This window comes from Sylvia atricapilla, chromosome 6, assembly GCF_009819655.1.
Source record: "Sylvia atricapilla isolate bSylAtr1 chromosome 6, bSylAtr1.pri, whole genome shotgun sequence".
NCBI classification, from domain to species: Eukaryota; Metazoa; Chordata; class Aves; order Passeriformes; family Sylviidae; genus Sylvia; species Sylvia atricapilla.
Genome location: NC_089145.1, coordinates 10,397,674 through 10,422,517, shown reverse-complemented (window position 1 = coordinate 10,422,517; position 24,844 = coordinate 10,397,674). Strand labels below are relative to the sequence as shown.

Genomic DNA, 24,844 nt, shown 5'->3' with positions numbered 1-24,844 from the left:
TCACCCCGCTCCGCCCCGTTCCCGAGCACGTCCGGGTCGGGCGCTGCCGTGAGGGGAAGTGAGCGCGGCGGCCCCGGCCCGGCGAGCGGCGGCTCCGGCGGCGCTGTCGCCAAGATGTCGCGGGGCTCCATCGAGATCCCGCTGCGGGATACCGACGAGGCGAGTCGGGCGCGGGGAGGCGGCGGGGAAGGGCAGGGAGGGCGATCCGTGCCGGGGAGCGGGAGGTCGCCGCCGCCGCCCGAGGTTGTGCCCCGGGCTCGGTGTCGCTGGCAGCCGCCGTGCCGGGGTCACAGCTGTGTGTCCGGCGACGTTCTCGTCCCGCTTCGGTGTGTCAGGGATCTTTGGTGTTCCTCATAGACACAGGCAGGGCAGAGGACCCACTCCGTAAAGTTATTTCACCGTGCGGCTAAAAAACTTACTTCACTTTGCTGTATTTAAGGTACGCTGTCACAAGCCGAGGTTAGAAGGGTTCAGGATAAGTATGTGGAAATTTGCAGCGTATAACAAAATGACGTTAAATCATTCCATGGCAGATACTAAGTTAATAGTGTAGCTAAGTAAGGTGTTGAGATAATGCTTACAGGTTGAAGGATATTCTCTGTGGAGATTTGTATTCTTACTTTTCTATATGCACACACATATCGTACATGTATACATATATCCGTGTACACGCAGGCTGTAATAGATGCACAAATATATATACAGAAACAAATTTCTATATGGCTGCCATTGAGGTTTTAAGTCTCACCAAATTACTTTATTCTGTGGAGTTTACATGTTCAAGGCCTTTTTCTTCTATGACAGAAATTTCTGTCTGAGGTGTCGACATGAATTGTGGTCTTGGTGCTGCTGTTCAGGCTAGGACTACTTGGATCCCAAAGTTCTGAATTAATCACTAGGGAGTGAATAAAATAGCCACCCCTGCTGGTTTTTTCTTCCATGTTTATTTACTGTGTTGGTAATATCTATTTCTCATTCATAACTCTTCTGGTTGATGGATGAGAGCCTGTGTCTCTTAAGGCAAACTCAAAACTAAAACGAGCAAAAGTTAAGCAGAATTAGTTTTGCTGGTACTCTAAAGTCTTGCACAGTCAAAACTGTAAGGCTTCATAAACTGGATTGCTCTAATTCAGCCTACAGAGGAGTCCCAGCGTTGGTAATCAGAGTACTGCACTTCTTTCTTGCTGCAAAATTAACTTGTAATGCAGGTGACTAATTATTAAAGGCAGCATAGCTGAGTAAGGTGAACTGACAAGCAGTTAAACTGTGTTCCCAGATATCCCATCTGGGGAGTACCTGTTCCTTTTTCTTCATTTTATAGTATCAGAAGATTAGATCAGCATGGGAGACTAGTAACTGACAAAGCAATGCCTGAATGTTGAAAAGTTCTTGCTGTCATTTGCTGGTCATATGTACAGTTGTGAATATTCAGCAGTTTAGCTGCTTCAGTTGTCTCAAATTTCCTAGGGCATAAAGATGACTTCACAAAATCTCAGGAATCTAAGTCTTAAGTATTGATTTTCTGACAAAATTGGAAGATTTTTGTCTCTGAGCTAGATCTCCATGTTACCTGTAGGAAAAGTTTTAGAAAGTCAGCAGTTCAGCAGTGTGCAGTCAAGTGGATTATTGGCTGATTCTGCGCATGAAGTCTGTAGTGGAAGAAGCTGAATTAGGATCTCCGCTTATTCTCCCTCACTTGTATCCCAAACACTGGTTTGTCTTTTCTCTAAAGAGAGGCCATCGCTTTTGTCTTGTACAGAATGCAGTGTGCTATCTCTCCTTTCTTTGTCCATTACCTTGTTTAAACACAAACTATCGCTTATGTTTTGTGCTCTGACAGGTCCAATTTCCTTTGAGCTCAATGATAGATGATGTTTTTAATGATTTGTGAAAAGATGATGATCTGTGTTGTTTGGTCCTAGGTTATCGAGCTTGACTTCGATCAGCTGCCCGAGGGTGATGAAGTTATAAGTATACTGAAACAGGAACACACCCAGCTGCACATATGGATTGCCCTAGCGGTCAGTATAGATACAGATTGTGTGTTTAAATACTGTATTCACATAATCAAATCATAATTTCTGTTTCCATGCTCTTATGACCAGGGATAACTGAGTTCTGAACAGGAACTTTATGGGGTCATTCAGTCACTGATTCTAGGCTAGATGTTTCTGATTGATATATGCATATTAGGATTTTAATTTCATCTCTTTCTCCTGAAACAATGCCTCTTGAGGATTGCTTTCTATGGGTTTTTCCCCCTAAATCCATAGTTTTCCTGGTTTGTGCCTTTGATTATGTACTTCATAAAAAAGGAGGGGGCGTTATCTGTACTGTGGAAAGTCGGGTTAAATGTCAAAACACCAAAGAAGTTCAAAGAGGAAGATCAGTGGATTCTTCACTTAAAAGTAGCTCAAAAACTTGTGTTTTAAGGTGGTGAGGCACTGGCACAGGTTGCCCTTAGAAGTTGTGGATACCCCATCCCTGGAAGTGCTCAAGGGCAAGTTGGATGGGCCTTTGAGCAACCTGGCCTGGTGGAAAGTGTTCCTGCCCATGGTAGAGGCGATAGAACTGTATGATCTTCAAGGTCCCTTCCATTCCATGCCATACAATGATTCTAGGACAGAAGAATATTTGGCATAAGAATACCTTCCTCTGATGATACCTACACTTGTTTCTGCTTCATCCCTATTCTGGAAAAAAGCAGTGTGTGTGATATCTAAAGCATCAACTTGATATGTTATGCACTCACTGGGGTGGCGTTGTCTGCTAAAACTGTGTTTTGTAGCTGGAATACTACAAGCAAGGCAAAACAGAAGACTTTGTGAAGCTGCTGGAAGCTGCTCGCATCGATGGCAACCTGGACTACAGAGACCACGAGAAGGATCAGATGACATGTCTGGACACTCTGGCAGCCTACTATGTACAGCAGGCTCGCAAGGAGAAGAACAAAGACAACAAGAAGGAGCTCATCACCCAGGCCACCCTGCTGTACACTATGGCTGACAAAATCATCATGTACGATCAGGTAAAACTGATACCTAATCAAAATACAATTTTTGTAAATTAGTGATTGTATAGAAAACAAGTATTGATTCATTGAGGGGAAGAGAGGAGCTGTTCATGCTTTTAAGTCACTTATAAGCAAAACTCGTATCTGAAATGTGCGAGGTGCCACCAGGAAAAATTCTCTCTAGCTTGGCACACCTGATAGAACTACTTTGGAGGTTGGGAAGGAAAGATTGGTATTCTCTTGCTTGATAAATGTAAGAGAAATAATTGAATTGTAAAAAGCATTATAAAAGCAGTTAATCTCTCACATAAGTCAAAATTTCATATTTTACAAAGATAAATGTGTTGCAAATTCTTTTCCTTGTCTAGAATCACTTGTTGGGAAGAGCCTGCTTTTGCCTGCTTGAAGGTGATAAGATGGACCAAGCTGATGCACAGTTCCACTTTGTGCTCAACCAGTCTCCAAATAATATTCCTGCCCTACTTGGTACGAGTTTATGGATATTTGTAAAAACTTGGTCTCTCTGGTTGAGTTTTGGAATGAATTATGTGATTTAGAGGGTGTGTGTAAAGAGAATGTGATCAAGACACACATGGCAGGGACTAATTCAAATTTGGGAAGTACACATAGGTGTAAGAGCTAGGAAAAATGCAGTGCTAACTGGTATCTTCTGAGACCCATGGGCATACATCCAGTCTGGCTGTTTATGCTTCCCTGATGGTAGCAATGAAGCTGGACACTCTGTTAAGGGTGAAATTGCCACTAGTGAGGGATCACCAGACTGTAACACTTGAAATTTAAGTTCTTCACTAGTCTTAGTAAGTGTCTTTCCTCTGCACCAAAAAGGAATTAAGTTTTCTGCAGAAAAATACGAAAATGTAAATTTAATGTGTTTTCATGTTTGCCTTTTTTATATACTTGACATCATCAAATGGAATAAAAGTTGTCTTCTGAATTTTCTGTTAGTTTTTAACTGTAACTTTTGAAAATGGGCACAGCACAAGTTAACCAAATAATACTTGAGCTTCTGGCTTATAGTCTTGGTTTAATTCCTCTTATTTTCTAACAGGTAAGGCTTGCATTTCTTTCAACAAGAAGGATTATAGAGGAGCCCTTGCCTACTACAAGAAAGCACTGCGTACCAATCCAGGCTGCCCAGGTAAGAGAGAAAGTATTTCCTACTGGAGGTATTTGCTGTGCTTGCAAACTAACTCAAGTCTTCCTAATTCAAATTCCAAGGGCATTTTTGTGGGCTGTGTCTGTCAAAAGAACCCTAACCGTCACTAGAGGGATTTAGGCATTCATTGACTTGAAGTGTTTTTTAATATTTAAAGAAGGAGGTTGTCTTTAGGAAAATACTGGGTTTTTTTTTTAAGTATTGCCTTTTAAAGAGGTGTTAGAGAATGGGATTTTGCATGTAAGAGAAATTAAAGTTGTATGGGGAAGGAGGGAACTGTTCAAGAATCTTGCAGAATTTCTTTTTCTGTAAGCTCTTTTAATAAGGCTTCAGAAATGACATAACAGTAATGAAACAAAACATAAAAAGCAAAATTCTGCTTATAGTGCATAATGGGAATTTTCCTGGTTTTGTCCTATTTTCTTTATGCAAAAATCTGGGAAATTGATTTTTAATGGCTGTAAAAATGATACGTTGGGTTTAGATAAATTAATTCAAGGTATTTACATTAGGATTGCAAATACTTGGAAGTCTCTTGAGAGATATGATAGACTTTGCCATAACCTGTCTGAGAAAAGATTTATTGCAAAGTTGATGTGTGTGCTTTACCATCAGAATGGTTGCTACAAAAGCCTTACTTTTCAACAAACATCTTTCCTTTGCTCCCCTTTTTCTGACAGACACAGGTTTGAAACTGCTGTTTATAAATTCGCTGTACTCTTAGATCACAAGCAGTCTGAAAGGGCAGTATGATGTGAATTTTCTGTATTAGTCCATCTGTACTTGGTCATGGAAGTTGCAGGATGATAAACAGCATGTAAATCAGTTGATCATTTGAGGAGAAATGCCAGCTGACTTGTTTATTCATCTCTGTTTTCTGAAGACCTGCTAATCTGGGGTGAACTTAACTTGCCTAAGAAATGTCCAGCCCTTCCATTTGGCAATTTTTTAATGCTTTTCTCTATTATTTTTTAATTTATTTCTATAAAAGTAATTTTTTATGTGTTTGGCATTGGAGTCTGTTGGAGATAGATCAGTGTTCTGGAGTTTATGAAGAAATAAAGTCTTACTGATATATTCAAGTTCACTTTGTGGCCAGCCAAGTATGGGCTGCTGCCTTGAAAAACAGCAAATTGTTAGATGGCCTTACAGGCTTTAAAGAACTATGAAAAATCCTGCTTTCACTCCAGGTTGTGAAAAAAAAAGGCGTAAGGTAGAAACTTTGGGATTCTGAGTGGTGTCATGTTGTTCTCTAGCCGAGGTTCGGTTGGGAATGGGCCACTGCTTTGTGAAACTGAACAAGCTGGAGAAAGCTCGCTTGGCCTTCAGCAGGGCTCTGGAGCTGAACTCCAAGTGTGTCGGGGCCTTGGTTGGACTGGCTGTTCTGGAACTCAATAATAAGGAGGTGGGTCTGACTTAGCAGGAATCCATGCTCAGTTTACTTTCTTGTAGCTAAAAAAAGCCAATTTTTTATCCTTTCAAAGCTAGTCCAGTTTTAAAATAGGTAATAACTTCTGTGGTTGAATAAGTTTAAGTCTGTGCTACTATTGAATGATACTATAGGTATGTGCTTGTGATGTGAGCAGCGCATTCTGAATAGCTTTCTACTGTTGTTACAAATATTTAATTCTGTTATTTATGGAAGAGTTAGGTGCAGGAAAACAGTGCTAGGTTAACTGTTTCATTTAAAACAATAAAAATGCATGGTGAGGTATGTGAAGGAAGGTCAAGATAAAAGACGTATTCCCAGGAGGTTAGAGCAAGTTTTATAGAAGTTTAGAACAGATTTTCAAACAAGTTTCAAAGTTATATTTAGGTGTGCATGCTGCATGGTAAGCCAAAGAGTAGGCAAGAAGAAATTTTAACTGAGCTGATAAAAGTACAATTAAGTGGTGGTCCACCTTTCTAGGTATTGTATCACTAGAAAAATACATGCAAATATAGCTTAGTTGGGATCATAACTTCCTTAGCATGGATTAACCACCTCAGGTATTATCACTGGAGGATGAGACCCTTAAAAAATAAATATTGTTACATAACTGTATGTGGCTAAAATTTAGTGTGCTGCTTTCTGTAGTTCTCTAGAAAGATCTCTTTTTAGCACAGAATGTCTGAAAATTTCTTAGTTTACTGCTTCATGAGGGGGGAAAAAAACCCCTGTTAATACTTCCATGAAGAAACTAAAAAAAAAAAAAAAAAAAAGTAGGCTTAAAAGGCTTTTCCATAAAACTACAGAGAGAATCAGAAATACTCTCCAGTCAAATTTTAATAAATCCCACAGATGAGAAATTGATGATATTTGATATCTTTCTCTTCCTTTTCCTGAAGATCTTTTGACTGAAGTCAAGGGATGAGCCCACTCACCTGAAAATTCAAAAAGCTGTGATTAAAAGCTGAGCCACTCAAAGATGTTTTTTGTTCTTTCCAAGAAATACATCATCTGTGCTTTACTTCAGACTGTTCTCACACCTTTGTAGTAAAAATTAGTGTAACATTGAAGAGTTGACACAGGGAAGGGAGAACACTCTGGGGAAAAGATTTCTCTCTGACTATCAAACTAATTGATATCTTTTTTTGTGCTTAGATATTTCTAATGTTTCTTCCTCCTAGAAGATGTTATGGTGTCAGATCAGGGTTCAGGTCACACTGTATTCTCATTGATGTCTGTCTGATCTGTTTTTCTTAAATGAAAGCACTTAAGAGCTTTGGGACCTCTGCCCATCCACTGGATTTGGTTGAAGTTGGACTTGAGACTCAAGTTATTGGAGAACTTGGACAAATGCTCAGTGTGATTATAAACCACATTTGCCTTTGAAAATGAAGGCAGGAATGATTCAATATCTCTTTATCCAGGTGTATTGTTATGCTAGGTTTACAAAGATTGCATCTATTCAAACTGAAATTGATTTTTTAGCTGCCTTCGTGTTACATTTTAACCTCTTAAACCTAATCTGTTCAATAAGACAGCTTTCTACTCATCATAATGACAAAGTAAAGCACAGCCATTAGATGATTTCTTGATAGCATTTTTGGTGCTTTTGTTCAGAAATTAGTACAGATTGAGCTGACATGCTTGTGATACAGATTTCATGGTTATCCTAAATAAAGAGCAGTTATTTTATCAGTTGTGGATTTGGACTTGTAGGTAATTCACATTTCTACTCGTGGGAAGCTTTCTTGAAGGTGTTAAGTACTGTAATAAGTACTGATTTTAAAATGAGATCTAAAGGAACAGAAGGAAGGCTGTCAGGCTGTGAGTGTGACATGTCAAAGGACATCAAGACTAAGTGTTTTGGGGTTTTTTGCCCTTGTTTTCCTATAAAGCCCTGCTCTGCCCTTTTCCATCCCTGTATGGTAGCTTCATTTCCCATTTTCCACCTGTATGCTGCAGGAAGAAAAGCTGGTAGCTGAATTTACTTTTTTTTTTTTTTTTTTTTTTTTTTGAGCTCAGTTTGGTGGTGTCAGAAATCCTGAGCAGCCTAGACTGAAAAATACTTTTGAAGATAGTGATATGATACAGATATGGAGATGCTGCTGATACCTGTCAATGTTTCATTTAGGCTGATTCCATCAAGAATGGTGTTCAACTCCTCTCTAGGGCTTACACAATTGATCCCAGTAATCCAATGGTGTTGAATCACTTGGCTAATCACTTCTTTTTCAAGAAGGTAAGAGATTGCTGCAATTTTACAGTTTAATGCTTGATAACATCTGAACAGCAGGAATTCTGGTGTTAGATTCAAACACATTTCATCAGGTGCCTAATGTCTGTTAATCTAGAACATGTGTGAGGTTTTTGGCCTGAATTTTGTATAAACCTTTCTCAGGAAAACCAAGAAAAGGTACACTTACCTAAATCAAAATCAACTTTGTGTCCTGAAGGGGTTTTGAGCTTTTGATGTTTGGGATTGGTTTTTTTGGTTGGTTGGGTTTTTGTTGGTTTGTTTTTCCCCCTCCTCACTCTACCATGCTTTAAAACATGGAATAAAGAAAAGAACAGTAGCAGTTAAAACTAAATCTGGTATTTAGCCAGTGCTGTGACTAAAGCTTGGTTATATTTTCCAGCTATCCATGTTCAAATCATAAAATCACTTGACCATAAATAAAGTGAAGACTTCCAAATTTCGTTCAAATTCCCTTTTCTTTTTTTATTTGTCAGGACTATGGTAAAGTACAACACTTGGCTCTTCATGCTTTCCATAACACAGAGGTGGAAGCGATGCAGGCAGAGAGCTGTTATCAGCTGGCAAGGTCTTTCCACGTGCAGGTAGGGCAATTTCTAAAAGTCTCCTTTGAGCTCACATTTTTTAAATAGTCTCTGTCATAAAAGTTCATGCAAAGGTTGCCTTTAAAACCACTGACTGTTCTTCATTTAATTCCTTTTAATTAGGAAGACTATGATCAAGCTTTCCAGTACTATTACCAGGCTACTCAGTTTGCCTCATCTTCTTTCGTACTTCCGTTTTTTGGATTGGGTCAAATGTACATTTATCGAGGGGACAAAGAGAATGCTTCACAATGCTTTGAAAAAGTCTTGAAAGCCTATCCCAACAATTATGAGACCATGAAAATCCTTGGATCTCTTTATGCAGCTTCAGAAGACCAGGAGAAACGAGATATTGCAAAGGTGAGTTTTCCTTCCGCCAGCTTCATGTGTTTACATTCAAGAGTAGAATTTGGAAATCAGACTTGAAATCAGATTGGTACTTAAGATGAATAAAACTCAGGGTTAGGTGGCTGTAGACATGGAATATTTCATATGGGCTGTCATGAGGGATCTTCCCATGTGTGAAGAGGCACAACTTCTGGACAGAACTGAGACTACACTGAGCTCTAGGTAAAGCATGTCCAGGAATTTAGAGACACCCCAGCCTCATATCTGTATTTGGTGTGTGAAAAGGGCAGAATTCGTTCCACATATATATAAAATTCTCTGCAGATAGGAAATTAGCTCATGATTTCCTGAAGACAGCAAATGAGCTGGTGATTGCCAGAAAGCGCTTGGCTTGGCTTATCTGGAAAGACAGTGATGCTTTTTTTTTTTTTTTTTTTAATTAAAGGTATTTTAAATCTCATGTTGGGCAGATAAAGGCAAGACATCTTAGATATTTCTTTAGCTTTTCATGTTGGTGTAATAGCCTTTGCTTCTCTAAGACTTGAAGCAGGTGTTCAGTTCTACAGAAGAGTAGAATAATGAAGGAAGGAAATGCAGATTTATTACTGTGCAGATGTTTAGGATGTTTGCTTTTGCAGTATGGTATATCTGTCTAGTGTTAAGGTTAATGCCTTCACTCTTTCTTTGATTTCCATTTTTTAAAACAGGCTGTGTGTCATTGAAGTGGCGTAATTATTTTCTGCTCTTTTTCAGGGGCATTTAAAGAAAGTCACAGAACAATATCCTGATGATGTAGAGGCATGGATTGAGCTAGCCCAAATTCTAGAACAGACTGATATACAGGTATTATTCATACACACTTGGTGAATTATGTGTGTGCTTTTCATAAGAGCATGTAGAGCTCGTTCTCTTCTTTCTTTCATCCACTTTCTGTTTCTTTCCAAAGGGTGCTCTCTCAGCCTATGGAACAGCCACACGCATTCTGCAGGAGAAGGTACAGGCTGATGTCCCTCCCGAGATCCTGAATAATGTAGGTGCCCTGCACTTCAGGCTGGGAAACCTGGGAGAAGCAAAGGTATGCAGTTACTCACAGTTTGAATGGTGTTTCTTGATCACACAGAAGTTTTTCTATGAGGATGTTCTGGAGTTCTTCATTCCTTTTTCTTTCTGTACTTCAGAAATACTTCTTGGCGTCGCTGGATCGTGCAAAAGCAGAGGCTGAGCATGATGAGCATTACTACAATGCCATCTCTGTGACAACATCCTACAACCTCGCCAGGCTCTACGAGGCCATGTGTGAATTTCATGAAGCAGAAAAGCTCTATAAAAACATTTTGAGGGAACATCCGAATTATGTTGATTGTAAGAAACATTTGGTATTTCAGTTCTACACTCGTCCTTATAATACCAAGAGTCTTCTGGTTGACAGTGTCTTCTGCACTTCTTATGTGTCTCTTCCCTTGTTTTCACAGTAGTTTTGGGGCTGACCTGTACTGTTTGTCACAAGCTGCAGCACACATCATGCCTCAGCCTCATCTGTAGCCTTTTCCCTGCTTGTTTTCCATTATCACCTGCAGATATCCTTCCCAAAGCTTGTGGGGATAGGAGAGCTATTTAAAGTGGATGGAGGAGAATTATGTAACTGATGGATCCTTATTTCTTTGCAGTTTTTCAGTTGTCTTTAACTTACGAAGCCAATTTAACACATTTACAATACTTTAGCTATTCAAAACCTGCAGTTTTTGTATGGCCATCATAGGTGCAAATTCCTCCTCACGTCATATTTCTTGTGAATAGAGTATGAAAGGCATCTTAGTGTTTGCTGTCCCTAACTGATCAAGAGGAAGATTTCTTTTGAAATTCATACATAGTCGATATTTTCTTTGTTCAAGGTGACTTTAACCTGTTCCCTGATTTTTATTTTATTTTCTATTTTTATTTTCAGGCTACTTGCGCTTGGGAGCTATGGCCAGGGATAAAGGGAATTTTTATGAGGCTTCTGATTGGTTTAAAGAAGCACTTCAAATAAATCAGGTGTGTAACCCTATAAATGTTTCACATGAAAACACTCTAAATAATAACTTAAATTAAAATTCAGTTTTCCTTTTTTTTGTGTTCTTATTTTGTTCACATAAACTAGGGGAAGAAGAGAGAGCTGCCAGATCTGCTCTCTGTGTTTCGTTTAGGGTTCTTTTGAATATAGAATTGTGATTAAGAAGAGTAACTTTATTCTTGGAAAAAACTCTCACAAAGGAAAAGAGTGCTTTTGTAATTTAGAGTGAATTTTTATTTAGGATCATCCAGATGCCTGGTCTCTGATTGGCAATCTTCATTTGGCTAAACAAGAGTGGGGTCCAGGACAGAAGAAATTTGAAAGAATATTGAAGCAGCCCTCCACACAAAACGATACTTATTCCATGCTGGCTCTTGGCAACGTCTGGTTGCAGACTCTCCATCAACCCACAAGAGACAGAGAAAAGGTAATGGGCATCTCTCTGCCCTGCGTGTGGGTTTGTTTATTTATTTTTTGTATGTTGTTAGCTATTCAGAGCCTCTTCTTGATGTCTGCTTGGCATCTTCTAGTTCATAAAACCTCTGGGCAGATCTTTTAATACCCCACTGTAGAAGTGAGTGATGAATTGGGGCATTTCTTTCTACAGGAGAAACGTCACCAGGACCGTGCATTAGCCATCTACAAGCAAGTCCTCAGAAATGACCCAAAGAATTTGTATGCTGCTAATGGCATAGGTGAATATCAGACTCTAATTTTCCTTCAACAGTGATCATATTCTTAAGTTTCAAGCTTTAATAGAGAATTGTTTTTTCAGGGCCTGAGCACTGTGGAGTGGAGCCCAGGAAATGGCAGCTATGTCAGTTTTTGAAGGGGCACTTTATTGAGGCAATACTGAATTTTCTATGGTAGGAGTGCACAGTGCATGAACCCAGAAGCTGATAATGTCCATATTCCTCTCCCCTCAGGAGCTGTCTTGGCACACAAAGGATATTTCCGTGAAGCTCGTGATGTTTTTGCCCAAGTGAGAGAGGCCACAGCAGATATCAGCGATGTGTGGCTGAATTTGGCACATATCTACGTAGAGCAGAAACAGTACATCAGTGCTGTGCAGATGGTAACAGCTCCACATTGAACTACCTCCTCTCTTGGCTTAGATGACTTCTAGATGTCTCTCTGTTGTCAGGGCAGCTGGGATAGTTTTTGAGCAGTGTTTTAGCAAGTTCTGGGTCTGTTTCTAACAAGCTGTTGGCTCTCAAGCCTAGATTCAGTAACAGACTGCCAAATGTGGGCAAGGGGTAGCAAAGCACCTATCAACTTTTATACTTTTTTTGGTAGCAGGGTTAGAATTTTGGTTATGGAATAAATTATTAGTCAGAGGGGTTTCAGTTCCTGTATGTGATTTGCATTCAGGTGTTTCCAAAGTAAGTAAATACAATTTGTTGCTAGGAATTTCTTTTAAATACCAACAACTCCTATTTTTGTTCTTGTACATGACCACATGAATACTTTAAGAGCTGTCCTAAAAGCTGACTGGGCTGTAATTTCACTCACCACAGTTAAAATCACAATATAATTCATGTTGGAAGAATTCTGTTGAGGTCAGCTAGTTTGGCCTGACCTGCCCAAGCAAGTAAATGTTCAAGTGTCAACCTATTCTGAGTAAATTGACTCAATTAGCTGATGAAAAGCACACAAATAAGCTTAAAAACACAGCATGTGCTGAACAGGACAGGAGCTAAGAACAGACTCCTATCATTTAAGATGAGTCCTTATTGAGGCTCAAAACCACTTCATTCAGAGCTATTCTGAAGCTTTTTGTGATGCTTAATAAAGAAGTGTTACTGGGCCTCCCTTACATGATCAGGAGCTCAGTAGTCACTGTCCTCCAGTGAACTATTGTTAACAAGCTTTGGCAACACAGTCACATTCACTCTGCTGTGCTTGAATGGAGTCTGTTGTTTTTTTAGCACTTTGTCTATTTTTATTGACTAAAGGCCTAATGAAAGTCTTATTTTAGCAATTGTTGAAGCTGTGAATTAACAGTGGGGACAGTGGGTATCACTTTCACCTATCAGTTTGGGAGAAAAAACGTTTTGCTCATTTGCTAAGTTGTTTAAGAAAAGTTGTTATTAAAACTGTGTTTATTTACTGAAGTGTTTTATTGTTCCCTGGGTTCTGCTATGCAGTCACAGTGTGAAACACATTATATTGGACTCAAAGGGAGACAAATTGAATTTACTAGTCCAGTTTACTGCAGCCACAATAATTATCCTACTGAGTTTCTAGCCTAAAGTGTACAAATCTGAGGCAGGCTTGAGCTAAACACAAAATCTCTGATGCTGAAGGTGAATGAAAACTGGGTGCTCACAACACAGTGAGATCCAAGAGTAACAACCTCAGGTGTTACAGTTCAGGGCAGTTTTTCTGTACTTGAGCTGCAAATAAAACTTACTTTCTATTTCTTGCTATTTTGGAGGCTTAGAGAGGATGAAGGGTTCCTTGAGAAGAAAGTATGTCAAACAGAAGGTACTTTTTTAGTGAAGATGATAAAGTTTGGTATCTTTTAAGCCTTTAATTCAAGACCCACAAAAATTATAGTCATCTTTTACACTTTAGAGAAACTGGTATCCCTTGCCATCACCAAGTTCCTCAGCTGGATGGACAAAACAAACTTGATGTTGAGTTGTTTGGAAAGTCTGGATTTTTTTTTTTAACTAATTAATCAGATATATGGAATTGCGGTATTACATGTATTTCAATTGGTAAAATATCTGAGATGAATAAAGAAAATAGATATTTTATTCCCCCCCCCCCATATTGTGGAGAATATTTGAATGGTCTTAAAATGAGTTATGTTGCTTGGACTTTGTTGCAGTAAATGTACTTTAAAAAGTATTTTGTATTTAAGACCTACAGAGCCTTCTGGGCTGCAGCCAGTTTCTAGAAATAAGCTGGTACTTGCTCTGGAATAGGAGAGAGAATGTTCTGATCATTGAAAAGGAGGCACCCATGTAGCATAACACACTTCTTTAAACAAAAGGCATATTAGCAGTAATGCTTTTTAGGAATAGAAACATTTGCTGGAGTTAGCTAACCAAAATAACATACCACTGTTGCCTCTTACTTTGATTTTTTTTTCTTTTATTTCAGTATGAAAACTGCCTCAGAAAGTTCTATAAGCATCAAAACACTGAAGTGTTGTTATATTTGGCCCGGGCACTGTTTAAATGTGGCAAATTACAGGAATGCAAACAAACTTTGTTAAAGGTATGGATCTAGAACATAAACATAAAGTAAAATTACTGTTAGTTGATGTGTGTTTGTGTTTCTTTAAATATGGTGGTCTAGGCTTGAAATGATGGTATTTATTCTCTGTATGTCATTTCTATATCATGTTGTAGCTTATCTTAAAAACGTGGTTATTTTCCAGGCCAGGCATGTGGCTCCAAGTGATACAGTCCTCATGTTTAATGTGGCTTTAGTGCTGCAAAGACTTGCTACCTCTGTCCTGAAAGATGAAAAAAGCAATCTGAAGGAAGTGCTTAATGCTGTGAAAGAACTGGAACTCGCTCATAGGTAAAGATCATTTGTTTCTAATCATTATAATCTATTTTGTTGTCCCCTTACAGTATGCTTGCAGTATTGAGCACAAATCTGATTAGAAGAGCAAAGCACTGTGTAATTCTAGTGTTTCTGGTAGGAAAACAAAAGATTGGGCCTGACAAAACTGTGTGTTCAGATTTTGTTCCAGAACCAGTTTTGTTTGACCAGGTGCCAATATGTGTTTCTCAGTTTTGTTAATGCTGTGACCAAGATGCTCTTCCCAGAAGTGCACAGTTGAAAAGATGTTGACAATTATTCTACGACTTGAATACTATTTTATGACTTCTTTTAAAGCAAACTATAAGGCTTAAAAGCATATTTGTTTATCTTACATAAGCATAATTAATGACTGGCAATCCCTTAAAACTAATTTCACCCTCCTTTTGGCAAGTAGAGGCCAAGTACTGTCACAGTTTAAGAACAGGAGTGGTTTCTTAAGTGCATTTGAGATATTTTAGTTCTGTTTAAAACACAGTAATACGAAATTTTGTGCAGACACCGTTGTGATTAATCTGATCCAATCATCACCATCCTTGAACAGAGCTTTCAGCCATTTCTCCTGCTCCTAGGTGCAGCTGGTGCATGATTTGTGCATTCCTAGCTCTGCTGTTATGTTGAGGATAGAAGTTCTAACTTAATAAGAAGCTTGTTATTTATTTTCTTGAAGAAGTTGCATGAATTTATTTTTGCCTATTAACTAAAATTTTTGGATAATACTCTCCACAGTCTAGACCTCAGGCAAGGAATTACTGTATTCATATACCCAAGAATTTGAGTGTAGCACTAAAACACTTCATCTGAAATGTGTCTGAGGGTATATGGGAAGAAACTCTGGCAATCTTGAACGTTAGAAGTAATTTTCCTTTAAATTGCAGAAACTTTTCAAAGCGCTGGTCATTGTAGCTTACTGATCTGCTTGGAAGTTTATTGTATTGTCAAGGGCCTGTCCACTAGGTCAAGGAGGCTGTTCTGAAAGGATTTTTGAAAAGCAAGTTTTCCTTCCTTCTCTTGTGTTCAATTCAAGTGTGTAACTTCTGACAGATAAGGAATCAATCTGTTGGGGTCAGCAGTGTACTTACTGGTAGGAGCCAGCAAATGAAATCTCAGAACTCTCCTTAGAATTTTTCCTCTCCAGAGTGGTTTTAGAATGCTTTAAATTTGGAGAACTCTAAATGCATTTTTTTAACTGTTAAAAGGTGCCATATTAAAAGGTGTTGGCACAGAGGAAACTGGCGAGATTTCCTCATCTGTTGAGTTTCACAGGTTTGTAATTCAGGAGTAAATGCTTTGTTTTAAGGCAAAATTGCAATAAATACGTAAATAATGCCATACTTGCTTACTCTGGTTTCTTGTGATTTCCTCCAGGTACTTCAGTTACTTGAGTAAAGTGGGTGATAAGATGAGATTTGACTTGGCACTTGCTGCTACAGAAGCCAGGTAAAAAAAAACCCAAAAAACAACCCACAAACAAATCCTTCATTCAGATTCTAAGTGGAATATATTTGTCCTGGTTGGGTTGTTTGGTTTTTTGGTTTTTTTTTGGTATTAAAACTAGATTCCAAAATTTCAACTGTCAGTTTGTTAGAACAGTAGAAGTACAAATTCAGGGTCACTCTGCTACTATTTCATTCTTTTCCTGTGTTTCACTTCTGCACATTCCTGTAAGATTTCCATAGCTCCATACAAACACCATGTGTTGGCCATCCTGCACTGTACTTCTGAACGGGTATCATTGACGCATTTTGTGCAGAGAAGAAAATTTCAATATTAAAAGAAATGTCATTTTGGCATCAGCTAAGAGGATGTTGAAAGCACCTTGCTATAGTGTTTCATGTGACTTGGCACTTTATGCAACCTTAACTCTTGCACTCTTCTGTTTTTTAAGCTTGAATTTTGCCCCGCTTTTCCAATTAGGTTTGTTAGGTTGTTGTGATTAAATACAAGTTCTTATTAACTACACTTCTGAAGCTCTCCAAATTGGTTGGCACAATTCCTTTTATGTTCATGTGTGGGTATATAAATTGGCTAAGTTTGAGGTGTGAAGCAATACGTTCTGAAATGATACATTGGAAGATAAATGAGCTTACTAAAAATGCTTTCATTCACTCCAAAATCTGCACTGCTCTTCTTTGTGCTATTTCAAGTAGCTGGTTTTTTAGGTCACTGGGGATTTGAAGGTAATGTTGTGATGCAGGCACTTCATAAAAGCATTTCTTTTTGTGTTTGCCACCTTGGCTTACCTGAGAACCTTGGGTTTTGCAGGCAATGCTCCGACTTACTGAGCCAGGCCCAGTATCACGTGGCTCGGGCACGCAAGCAGGATGAGGAGGAGAGGGAGCTGCGTGCCAAGCAGGAGCAGGAGAAGGAGCTGCTTCGCCAGAAACTGCTGAAAGAACAGGTTTTATTCCACTAAATGCTGTATATTGCATTTTATAAGCGTACACACTCATGATATGTGTGCTCCTGCTGCTCTGGGGTGGTACCTAGTAGCTGTCTTTCTTAGTCATAATAAGGGCTAGCTGAAAATATTACAGGTAACAGGTGATGCTCTTTCTTCCCCATAGCCTCAGTTGTATTTAGTTGTATAATGAAAATAAAGTAGGTATGCCAGAAATTCTGCAATCAGCCCTATTCTACCATGGGATTTTTTGTAGAAAACTTTCTGTAAAAAAACTTTTTTTTTTTTTCCCATGTGTGCCTTCTGCTGTGACACAGAGCATCAAAAAGCAATTTTCCAGTCTCCTGACAGCAAATCATTTCTGTGCCTGCTATTATAATCACCGTAGTGGTGCAAATACAGTGGTGATGGTTGGCTTCCTTGGTGTTTCAGGAAGAGAAGCGCCTGAGAGAAAAAGAAGAGCAGAAGAAACTTCTGGAACAAAGAGCTCAATATGTGGAGAAGACCAAGAATATCCTGATGTTCACTGGTGAAGTAGAAGGATCGAAGGAGAAAAAACGTGGTGGAGGTGGAGGCAGGGTAGAACAGAATTTTTTAATCTCTCTTCTTTTTTTTTTTTTTTTTTTTTTAATCTTTTAAACCTCCTTCATTTTCCTCTTCTGGTATATGGTCTTTTGCAGGAGCACAGGTTTTTAATTACAAACTCCTAGGCTCTACTGAGTAAAATTGCACAGGTTTAATACTAAAATGTCAAAATTGGAAGCTAATACTTTAAAGTTCTGAGTGTGGTGGCATCACTAAAATGTGTTCAATTGTTAAAATAACAGAAGATTATCTTATTATTTGCCAATTTGGAATCAGTTTCTAAACAATACCCTTCTTGTGCCAACTTTCCCATGGGCTCTAGAAGGTCTGTATTTTCATCTCTTCCAGAACATGTCCAGCTAAATTTCCATTTTGAAGTGTTTCCTGGTAGCTTATTAACTGGGATGTGAATAGTAGGTTGTGTTGTCTGTGTTTCTTACAGCGTTCCAAAAAAGGAGCAGGGGAGTTTGATGAGTTTGTCAATGATGACAGTGATGAAGATCTGCCCATCTCTAGAAAGAAAAAGAAGAGGAAGGGCAGTGGCAGTGAACAGGATGGGGAAGAAGAGGAGGGTGAGAGAAAGAAGAAGAAGAGGAGGAGGTAGCTGATACTTTAATTAATTAATTATCAATTCATGTTAATTTAATATTAGACCTCCCTGAGCAGTAGTAGGGCTTTTAAGTAAATTCTCTGCAGTCTTTTGTACCAATTTACAAACAAACTCTCATCAAGAGGTCACATGGTTATTTTTTACTTACATGTTAAATACATTATAAGACTTAAACAACCACTGCAAAAAAGGTAGGAATAACACTTGATGAACTGCACATTTCTTGAGACTGGTATTTTTGTATGTTTTAAGGGGTTTTTGCAATATTATGCTTTATGCCATGTAAAATGTGTTTCTGTTCAAGACCCCAGAAGGCAGAAGAGGGGAGTGATGATGAAGAACATGAGAACGGCCCACGTCCTAAAAAGCGACGTCCACCCAAAGCAGAGAAGAAGAAGGCTGTAAGTTAAACCCTGAATAACTGCATCACTCTCTAAATATGCATTTGCAGTTCAGCATTACCCTGGTTAAGAGAGATTTATTAGTGTTGAAAATTACAGCAAAATCTCTTGAAGCCAACTTACCTTAGAGCATATTTTCATCCTCCTCCCCTGTTGCTTATTGCTGCTTCAAGGATGAAAAGGATATTTCCAAAGCCATCTAGAATTAAGTGATAGTACATGGAAAATTTTTTAAAAGCATGCCTGGTTTTCTGAATGTATTTCTACATTTGGGCCCTGTGCCACATAAACAAGCTGCCCTTTGTTTTCCCCCTGTACAGCCCAAACCAGAACGTCTGCCTCCTTCAATGAAAGGAAAGATCAAATCAAAAGCCATCATTTCATCAAGTGACGATTCTTCTGATGAGGACAAACTCAAAATTGCTGATGATGGGTAAGAACCTTAATTACCTTTGTATGAACTTAGAGTTTCAACACATGCCTTCAAGAGAAAATGCAGTGTTAATGAGATAACGCAAAGACAATGAGAAGTTTTTCATTGTACTCACAACATCCCTTCCCAGTGCAAATTAATTCCACTCATTCTTCTAACACTAGGATTACCCAAATCCTGGTGTCTTACTGTGTTTATCAGCCAAAGGGAGCACCTTTTAATACCATTTTTCCCCACAGGCACGCTAGAAACAGCAACAGTGATTCTGAGGACGGGGAGCAGCAGCACAGCAAGCGCATTGTTTCCGACAGCGACTCCGATAACAGGAACAAGTCTGGCAGCGAGGCAGGCAGTCCCCGCAGGTCCAGCGCCCGCGCGTCCGAGGAGGAGTCTGACAGTGACAGGTCCCCCAGGAAGAGGCGGCGCTCGGAGTCGGAGCAGTCGGACAATGAGTCCGTGCAGTCGGGGAGGAGCCGCGGCTCCGGCGGCTCCGAGAACGAGTCGCGCCCGGCTTCGCGCAGCGCCGAGTCCGACAGAGACTCCGAGAGGGGCTCTGACCACGAGGGCTCTGCCAGAGCTTCTGGGAACGAGTCGGAGCCAGAGGCATCCAATGATGAGGGCTCTGAAGGGGGCTCAGATGACAGCGATTAGAGCTGAATTACACACCATCTTTATAATATGTTCGTGTAAATATATCTCAGTTACGGGGGAAATGGAATTTTTATATTTCAAAACTGTGATTTAAAGAACCTTAATGTTTTAGGAAATTGTTGTGAGACCTTCTTGTGATTCTTTCTATTAGTTACTAATGGATGTTTCTCTAAGTTGGCTTATGGTGTTATTTTTAATTTGAAACCACTGTAGGTGCACAGAATCTCTTGTCCTGTAGTCAGCACACCGAGGATGGAATGCGTGTAAAAACTATGGAATATGAAATCTCCGTAGGTGGTTCAGTGTGGCTAAAACTTTGTTCTGTGATGATACATGCATAGATGGATCTTAAAATCCTAGCAGATGGGACAAAGAGCTGTGGATATTTATCTTTTTTTTCACTCGGAGTAAAGGTCAGTAGGGAGGTTTTTCTCACTTTCTATTAAAGAATGAATGTGACAGGATGCAACTCCTTTATGTTTTCAAGAGTTTGTTCTTTTGCTTCTGTTTTTGTGTTAAATCAGTCAGAAATTTTATAAACTAGTGATGCAGATGTAGATGAAATATTTAAATTGGCTGGCAAAGACATTTGGGAGAACTCTGTATTACTTGAGAAAGAAAAAGCTGCAAGTGTCACAATAAAATGTTCTTGCTTATTTGCTTGGACTGATTTATTTTACTCCCTAGAAGGTATTAGCAGAATACCTGAAAACGTTGAATTTCACAGTGGAATTTGTTTGCAGGAGGTGGTCTTAACTGTATCATAAGTACATGGCTTTGGGAACCAAGTCCTTTCACATAATGTGTTCAGGAATTACTGTGCTGTAGACTAAATCTGATTTCTCTCAGTGGTTCTGAGAAAAAAGCATATTTTTACCAGTCCAAGGAAGTATTTTTCTTTTTTCATTGGTCATTGAGTCCTGTGTCAAGCATTTGCTAAGAGAAGAGTCTGTAGGTCTGGATAGTGTGTTGCTACCAGTTCTAGTAGTCTGTATAACCTAAATATGTTGCCTTGTTTTCAGAGGGCCTGGATTGTCACTACGGCTAGTTCACTTGAAGCAGTAAGTGCAAGTGAAGTTTCCCATGCTGCTATTTCTGGTTTGCAGTGAGCATGAGCTGTTCTCATTGTGGATGGGTTTGTTCATGTGTTTATGGGCTGTTGGTAACCATAGCAGGGAGCAGAATGCAGAACACTTGAGATCTCTCTCTGTGGCTCAGTTTGGTATCAAGTTTCTATGTGTGGCCTTACCTAAAACTCAGCATCAGAGTAGAACAACCCTCATGTTTGTTGGCTCAGAACAAAGCTGAATGATGATCCAGAACCACAGGGAAGCAGTGGATAGCTGAGGTGGTAATGCTTGATGTCACTTGGCTTCATTTACAACTCTGTGGAGAAATGTGAGGAACTTGGTGCAACTAAGGAAAACTGATATATGCAAGGTGAAACAAACAGAGCAAGGACAGCAGTGGCAGGTGTGAGAGTAGCCAGCTCTTAACAATGGGAAGGGAAAAGATACAGCATTTACTATGGGATCTTAGAAACTTTTCTCTGCCTCAAATACATCTCTGCTGTCACAGCTTTCTCTATCATATTACTGATTCTGTAATCAGCTTCCTTGTGAAAAATCTGAAGATCTTGTTTGCTGCGCAAGAAAATGTATCTTGTGTAGGCTAAAGTTAGCTATAGATGAAGAAGTGTTGAGTGGGTTCTTCAGACCCAATATCCAGCTGGAGAAAAATGCTTTCAGTAAGTGTAAAATAACAGGGATTTTCAGATATCTCTTATGTGAGAGGTATTTTTTGTGCTCTCCACAGAAAGCAGTTGTGTAAGAAGAGATTGTGACTTAATAGAGCTTGAGCTGTGTGATGTACAAGAGGCCAATCAACAGGGACAGAAAGGGAACAAGAGATGCTTTTGCTTCGCTATTCCTTTGCTTTTCTGGAACAAAAGAGGAATCAAAAACCCACCAAAAAACAGAAGTCAATTTTCTTTTTTCTTCCCTTTGAGGAGGAGAGTTAATGCAGTTAATGGGAGCCTTAAGGTTATATAAAACGTCACGTGTTGCTGTAGCTGGAGAGAAAGCTGTGTTTTAGCTTAATTCATATTTTCTAATGCTTGTTTTTTGAAAGTGCTGTGATGGAATAACATTGCCATAATTCTCTCTTGGCAGCATTCCTTGCCTTCTGAAGTAGGTGGTTGGCTTGCAGCTATTAAATTCCTTTATTTTTAGCAGTAATCTATTCCTGGATGAAATACAGCAAGTTAGAAGTGTAACACTGCCTTGCTAGAGAAGTGGTTTATTCCTAGTTTGTGTTTTGCATCCACAGTTGTATGGTGTGGATTGCATCCATTCAATTCACAGTTCCATAGCTGTAGGAAGTGTTTCCCAGTGAGCTTTGTTGCAGCTCAGCATTTTGCTGTCCTTACATGTGAGCAGCACATAACCTCCAGAACACAAGAGGGAAGAGGCCTGTAGAATTCGCTCTCATTCCTGAAATTTGTAGATTTGGCCTTTCACAGAACATTTCAAATGTAACTTGACAAAAAAAAAGTTGCTGGGTTGGGTATTTTGTTTTGAGGGTGTTTTTTTGAGGAGGGGTGGAAGAGGGGAGTTGGTTGGGGTGTGTATTTGTAAGTTTTTGGGGTTTTTAATCCACTTATGCAATTTTCTCTTTCAGAAGCTTTTCCAGGTCAGTACTTGGTGGGAAGGAGTAGCTGTCACTGCTGAATGACAAAGCATCTGTGTGTAAATCGGTTGTTCTCTTTGTAAATGTCCACTACTGCTAATTTAATTCAGAAACCACAGTACTCTGTCCACACAGAAACAAGGAATATATCTGGGAATGGTGCTGCCCAGGAAGGGTTTGGACCAAAGCAAGACCTATGGTAGGAGCACAACAGCTAAAATTATATCAGTTCTTTCTACAAGGAAGTGCCACTTCCTGGGAGTGAGGTGCTTTCCACATTAAATATTTCACTGCTTAGAGCAGTATTTGTTGCTGCAAAGTTTTAAACTTACAGTGGGTTAATTAATACTGTTGACATCTTCTAATAAGACTTGAAGGCTTTCTGGAACAAGTTTGCTCCCTACTTTTTTTCCTCCTTACTTTGTTTTGCAGTTATTTTAGACTCCCTTGTTAAATAGTGGTAGTTACCTTACAGTCAATAAATCTGGAGCTCAGAAATTACCTGGAAAAATTCCTACAGCTGGAGCAGCAGTCAGCAGTGTCAAAGCCAGTATTAATATGAGTAACAAAACAAGTTGGCAAAATGGATGTGAGAAAAGGTATGTAACTAAATGTTCATTATTCTCATAGCTACTAGTACTCCTAATAATAGTATTTTATTATTTATCTAAAAACTAATTGCTTTGCAGAAGAGGACTTAAATTGGAGAGAGATTCTAAGGGAATACCAGATATGGGAATACTTAGGAGAGAAGTTCAAAGTCAGTATACTGAAAATGTGTATTATTTCCATCCTGTCCGTGAATTTTGGTCCACGTCTGCTCCAGCTTCATACTTCTATACTAGAAGTACTTGGAACTTCAGGATTTTTTAGTCTTGGCTGCACCTAGATACAGTTTTGTAGTCATGCAGCTTGTATTGTCTTTTATACCTGTGGTTCATAACTATTGGAGAGATTAAGAATGCTCATCATAGCTGTGTTGTTCTTCAAGTGTCTCTGGGCTGTTTTCTTCCTGGTTTTAATTCTTCTTTTGCCCTGAGGCCAAAACTTCTTCCACTGCAGCTTCCAGAGCTTGGGGCTGGTGAAGTATTTGGGGTTGGCAAACTTGATTGAGTTTGCCTCCATTTGAAATGATAAATTCTAAGGAGTCCCTATTGCTGCTTCTAAATATGTGTCATCCTTATTTTATGCATGTCCCTTTTTCTCCCTGTTTGCCCCAACATTGTTGTGGTGTTGCCTCAGCTCCAGCAGTGCTGTTTGGCCCAACAGCATACAAGAATTTCATACCTTCCCACCCAGCCTTTGCTGATTGAAGTACAAATACCCAGTTTTAGCTGATGAAAACGGGGGGTCTTAGCACCTGAGAGGGGGTGTTTGTGGCAGTGACTTCAGGGGTGTTTTCTTTTGCCTTGGAAGGCTCCAAGCAATGCTCTGGCTCTTTAAATGTTTTTGACCCCTTCAGAGTTCTTAGCACAGGAATCTGCTCTCTTACCTCATATGCAAATCCCATATACTAATTGCAACAGCTAAAGCATTTTTGGACATACTGAGGAATACCTAAAACATTCTTGGACATTTTGAGGAATATTCTGTGCCCACTCTGGTTCTTAGGGCCTCCTGGTTGAACAATCTATCTTCAGTGACAGGTCTCCATCAGAATGTTCCAGACTATATCTCCTAATTCAGAAGTGACTTTCTGGTTTAGGGCACATAGGTAGTAGTAGAGAGCTCATCTTTGCTGGCTGCTCATTCTATAAGACAGAGGAGGTTGTAATTTAAGAAGAATCTCATGCAATGCTGTATTTGCTCTGTCTGGTTCCACAACGCTGTTAGAGAAAACTAGTTTTGGAGTCTTCTCACCTTTGCACCTGGAGGTTCTGCCTGTACAGACACTGCTTAACCACAGACTTTTTTAGGCAGAGCTAATACTGATAAATATTAATAAATACCAGTTTTGCTCTGAGCTGGTGACAGTTAACTACCAATTCTGAAGATGCCCCAGAGAACATGAAAAATCTCTTCATCCATCTCCACTCTTTAAAGACAGATAACTGCTTTGTTCCAGCTTTCAATAGAGTTTGAACTGCTCTAAACTGTCTGTATCTGTTATGCTGTGCTAAATTATTTCAGTACATGTTCCTTTCTCATGGGAATCAGTCTAAGCAAAAGGTAACATTCTTTTTTCTTGTGGGAAGCTGTCCCAGACCAGCTGGAGAGGAAGAATTATTGTCAGCAGCTATTTACTAAAACCAAAAAGGAAAAAGTAATTAGGTCTCGTTTGGGTTTGCAGGAACAAAGCATGTTCCTGCACAAATTCAAGGTGGTGATTTTAGTCAGAGTGTTCATACAGACAGTTCCATATTCATGCAGCTGTTTTGTTTTGTGGTCACTGCATTAGGGCAATTGGCATGTACTGCAGGAGTTGGAACCCATAACTCTTGGAGTGTTCCTCATTTCCTTCTGCAGTTTGGGCTGCTCAAGGTTTGTCCAGAGAGTAGCCAAGGTATGACTATGAGGTAATTAGGAGCTGCCATATAAACAGAATTGTATTACTGGAAGGGGCAAGGAAGGACAGAAAATCAATGATGTGTCAGATCAGTGCCCAGATAGATATTATTTATAGTCTTGATCCTTAATTACTTGAGTCTCTGTATTT

At 39.4% G+C, this 24,844-nt stretch overlaps 1 protein-coding gene across 1 annotated transcript; it reads left to right on the top strand.

The window, feature by feature from the left end:
• On the top strand, positions 1-20,156 carry CTR9 (CTR9 homolog, Paf1/RNA polymerase II complex component). The gene is made up of 25 exons (XM_066320739.1): positions 1-159; positions 1,923-2,021; positions 2,789-3,028; positions 3,382-3,499; positions 4,083-4,172; positions 5,447-5,595; positions 7,751-7,858; positions 8,350-8,457; positions 8,581-8,817; positions 9,559-9,648; positions 9,752-9,880; positions 9,984-10,167; positions 10,751-10,839; positions 11,100-11,285; positions 11,466-11,553; positions 11,785-11,933; positions 13,970-14,086; positions 14,250-14,395; positions 15,788-15,859; positions 16,685-16,820; positions 17,253-17,399; positions 17,848-18,005; positions 18,320-18,416; positions 18,737-18,849; positions 19,089-20,156. Exons 1-25 carry the CDS (start codon positions 115-117, stop codon positions 19,498-19,500), a joined length of 3,507 nt encoding a protein of 1,168 aa, XP_066176836.1. The 5' UTR covers positions 1-114; the 3' UTR covers positions 19,501-20,156.
• Positions 20,157-24,844: the final 4,688 nt, after the last annotated feature.

Coding starts and splice junctions, on each gene's coding strand:
- CTR9 (XM_066320739.1), top strand. CDS start 115: ATGTCGCGGGGCTCCATCGAGATCCCGCTGCGGGATACCGACGAG. Junction 5,596..7,750: donor TGGAACTCAATAATAAGGAG/GTGGGTCTGACT, acceptor TGTTTCATTTAG/GCTGATTCCATCAAGAATGG. Junction 11,286..11,465: donor CCACAAGAGACAGAGAAAAG/GTAATGGGCATC, acceptor TTCTTTCTACAG/GAGAAACGTCACCAGGACCG.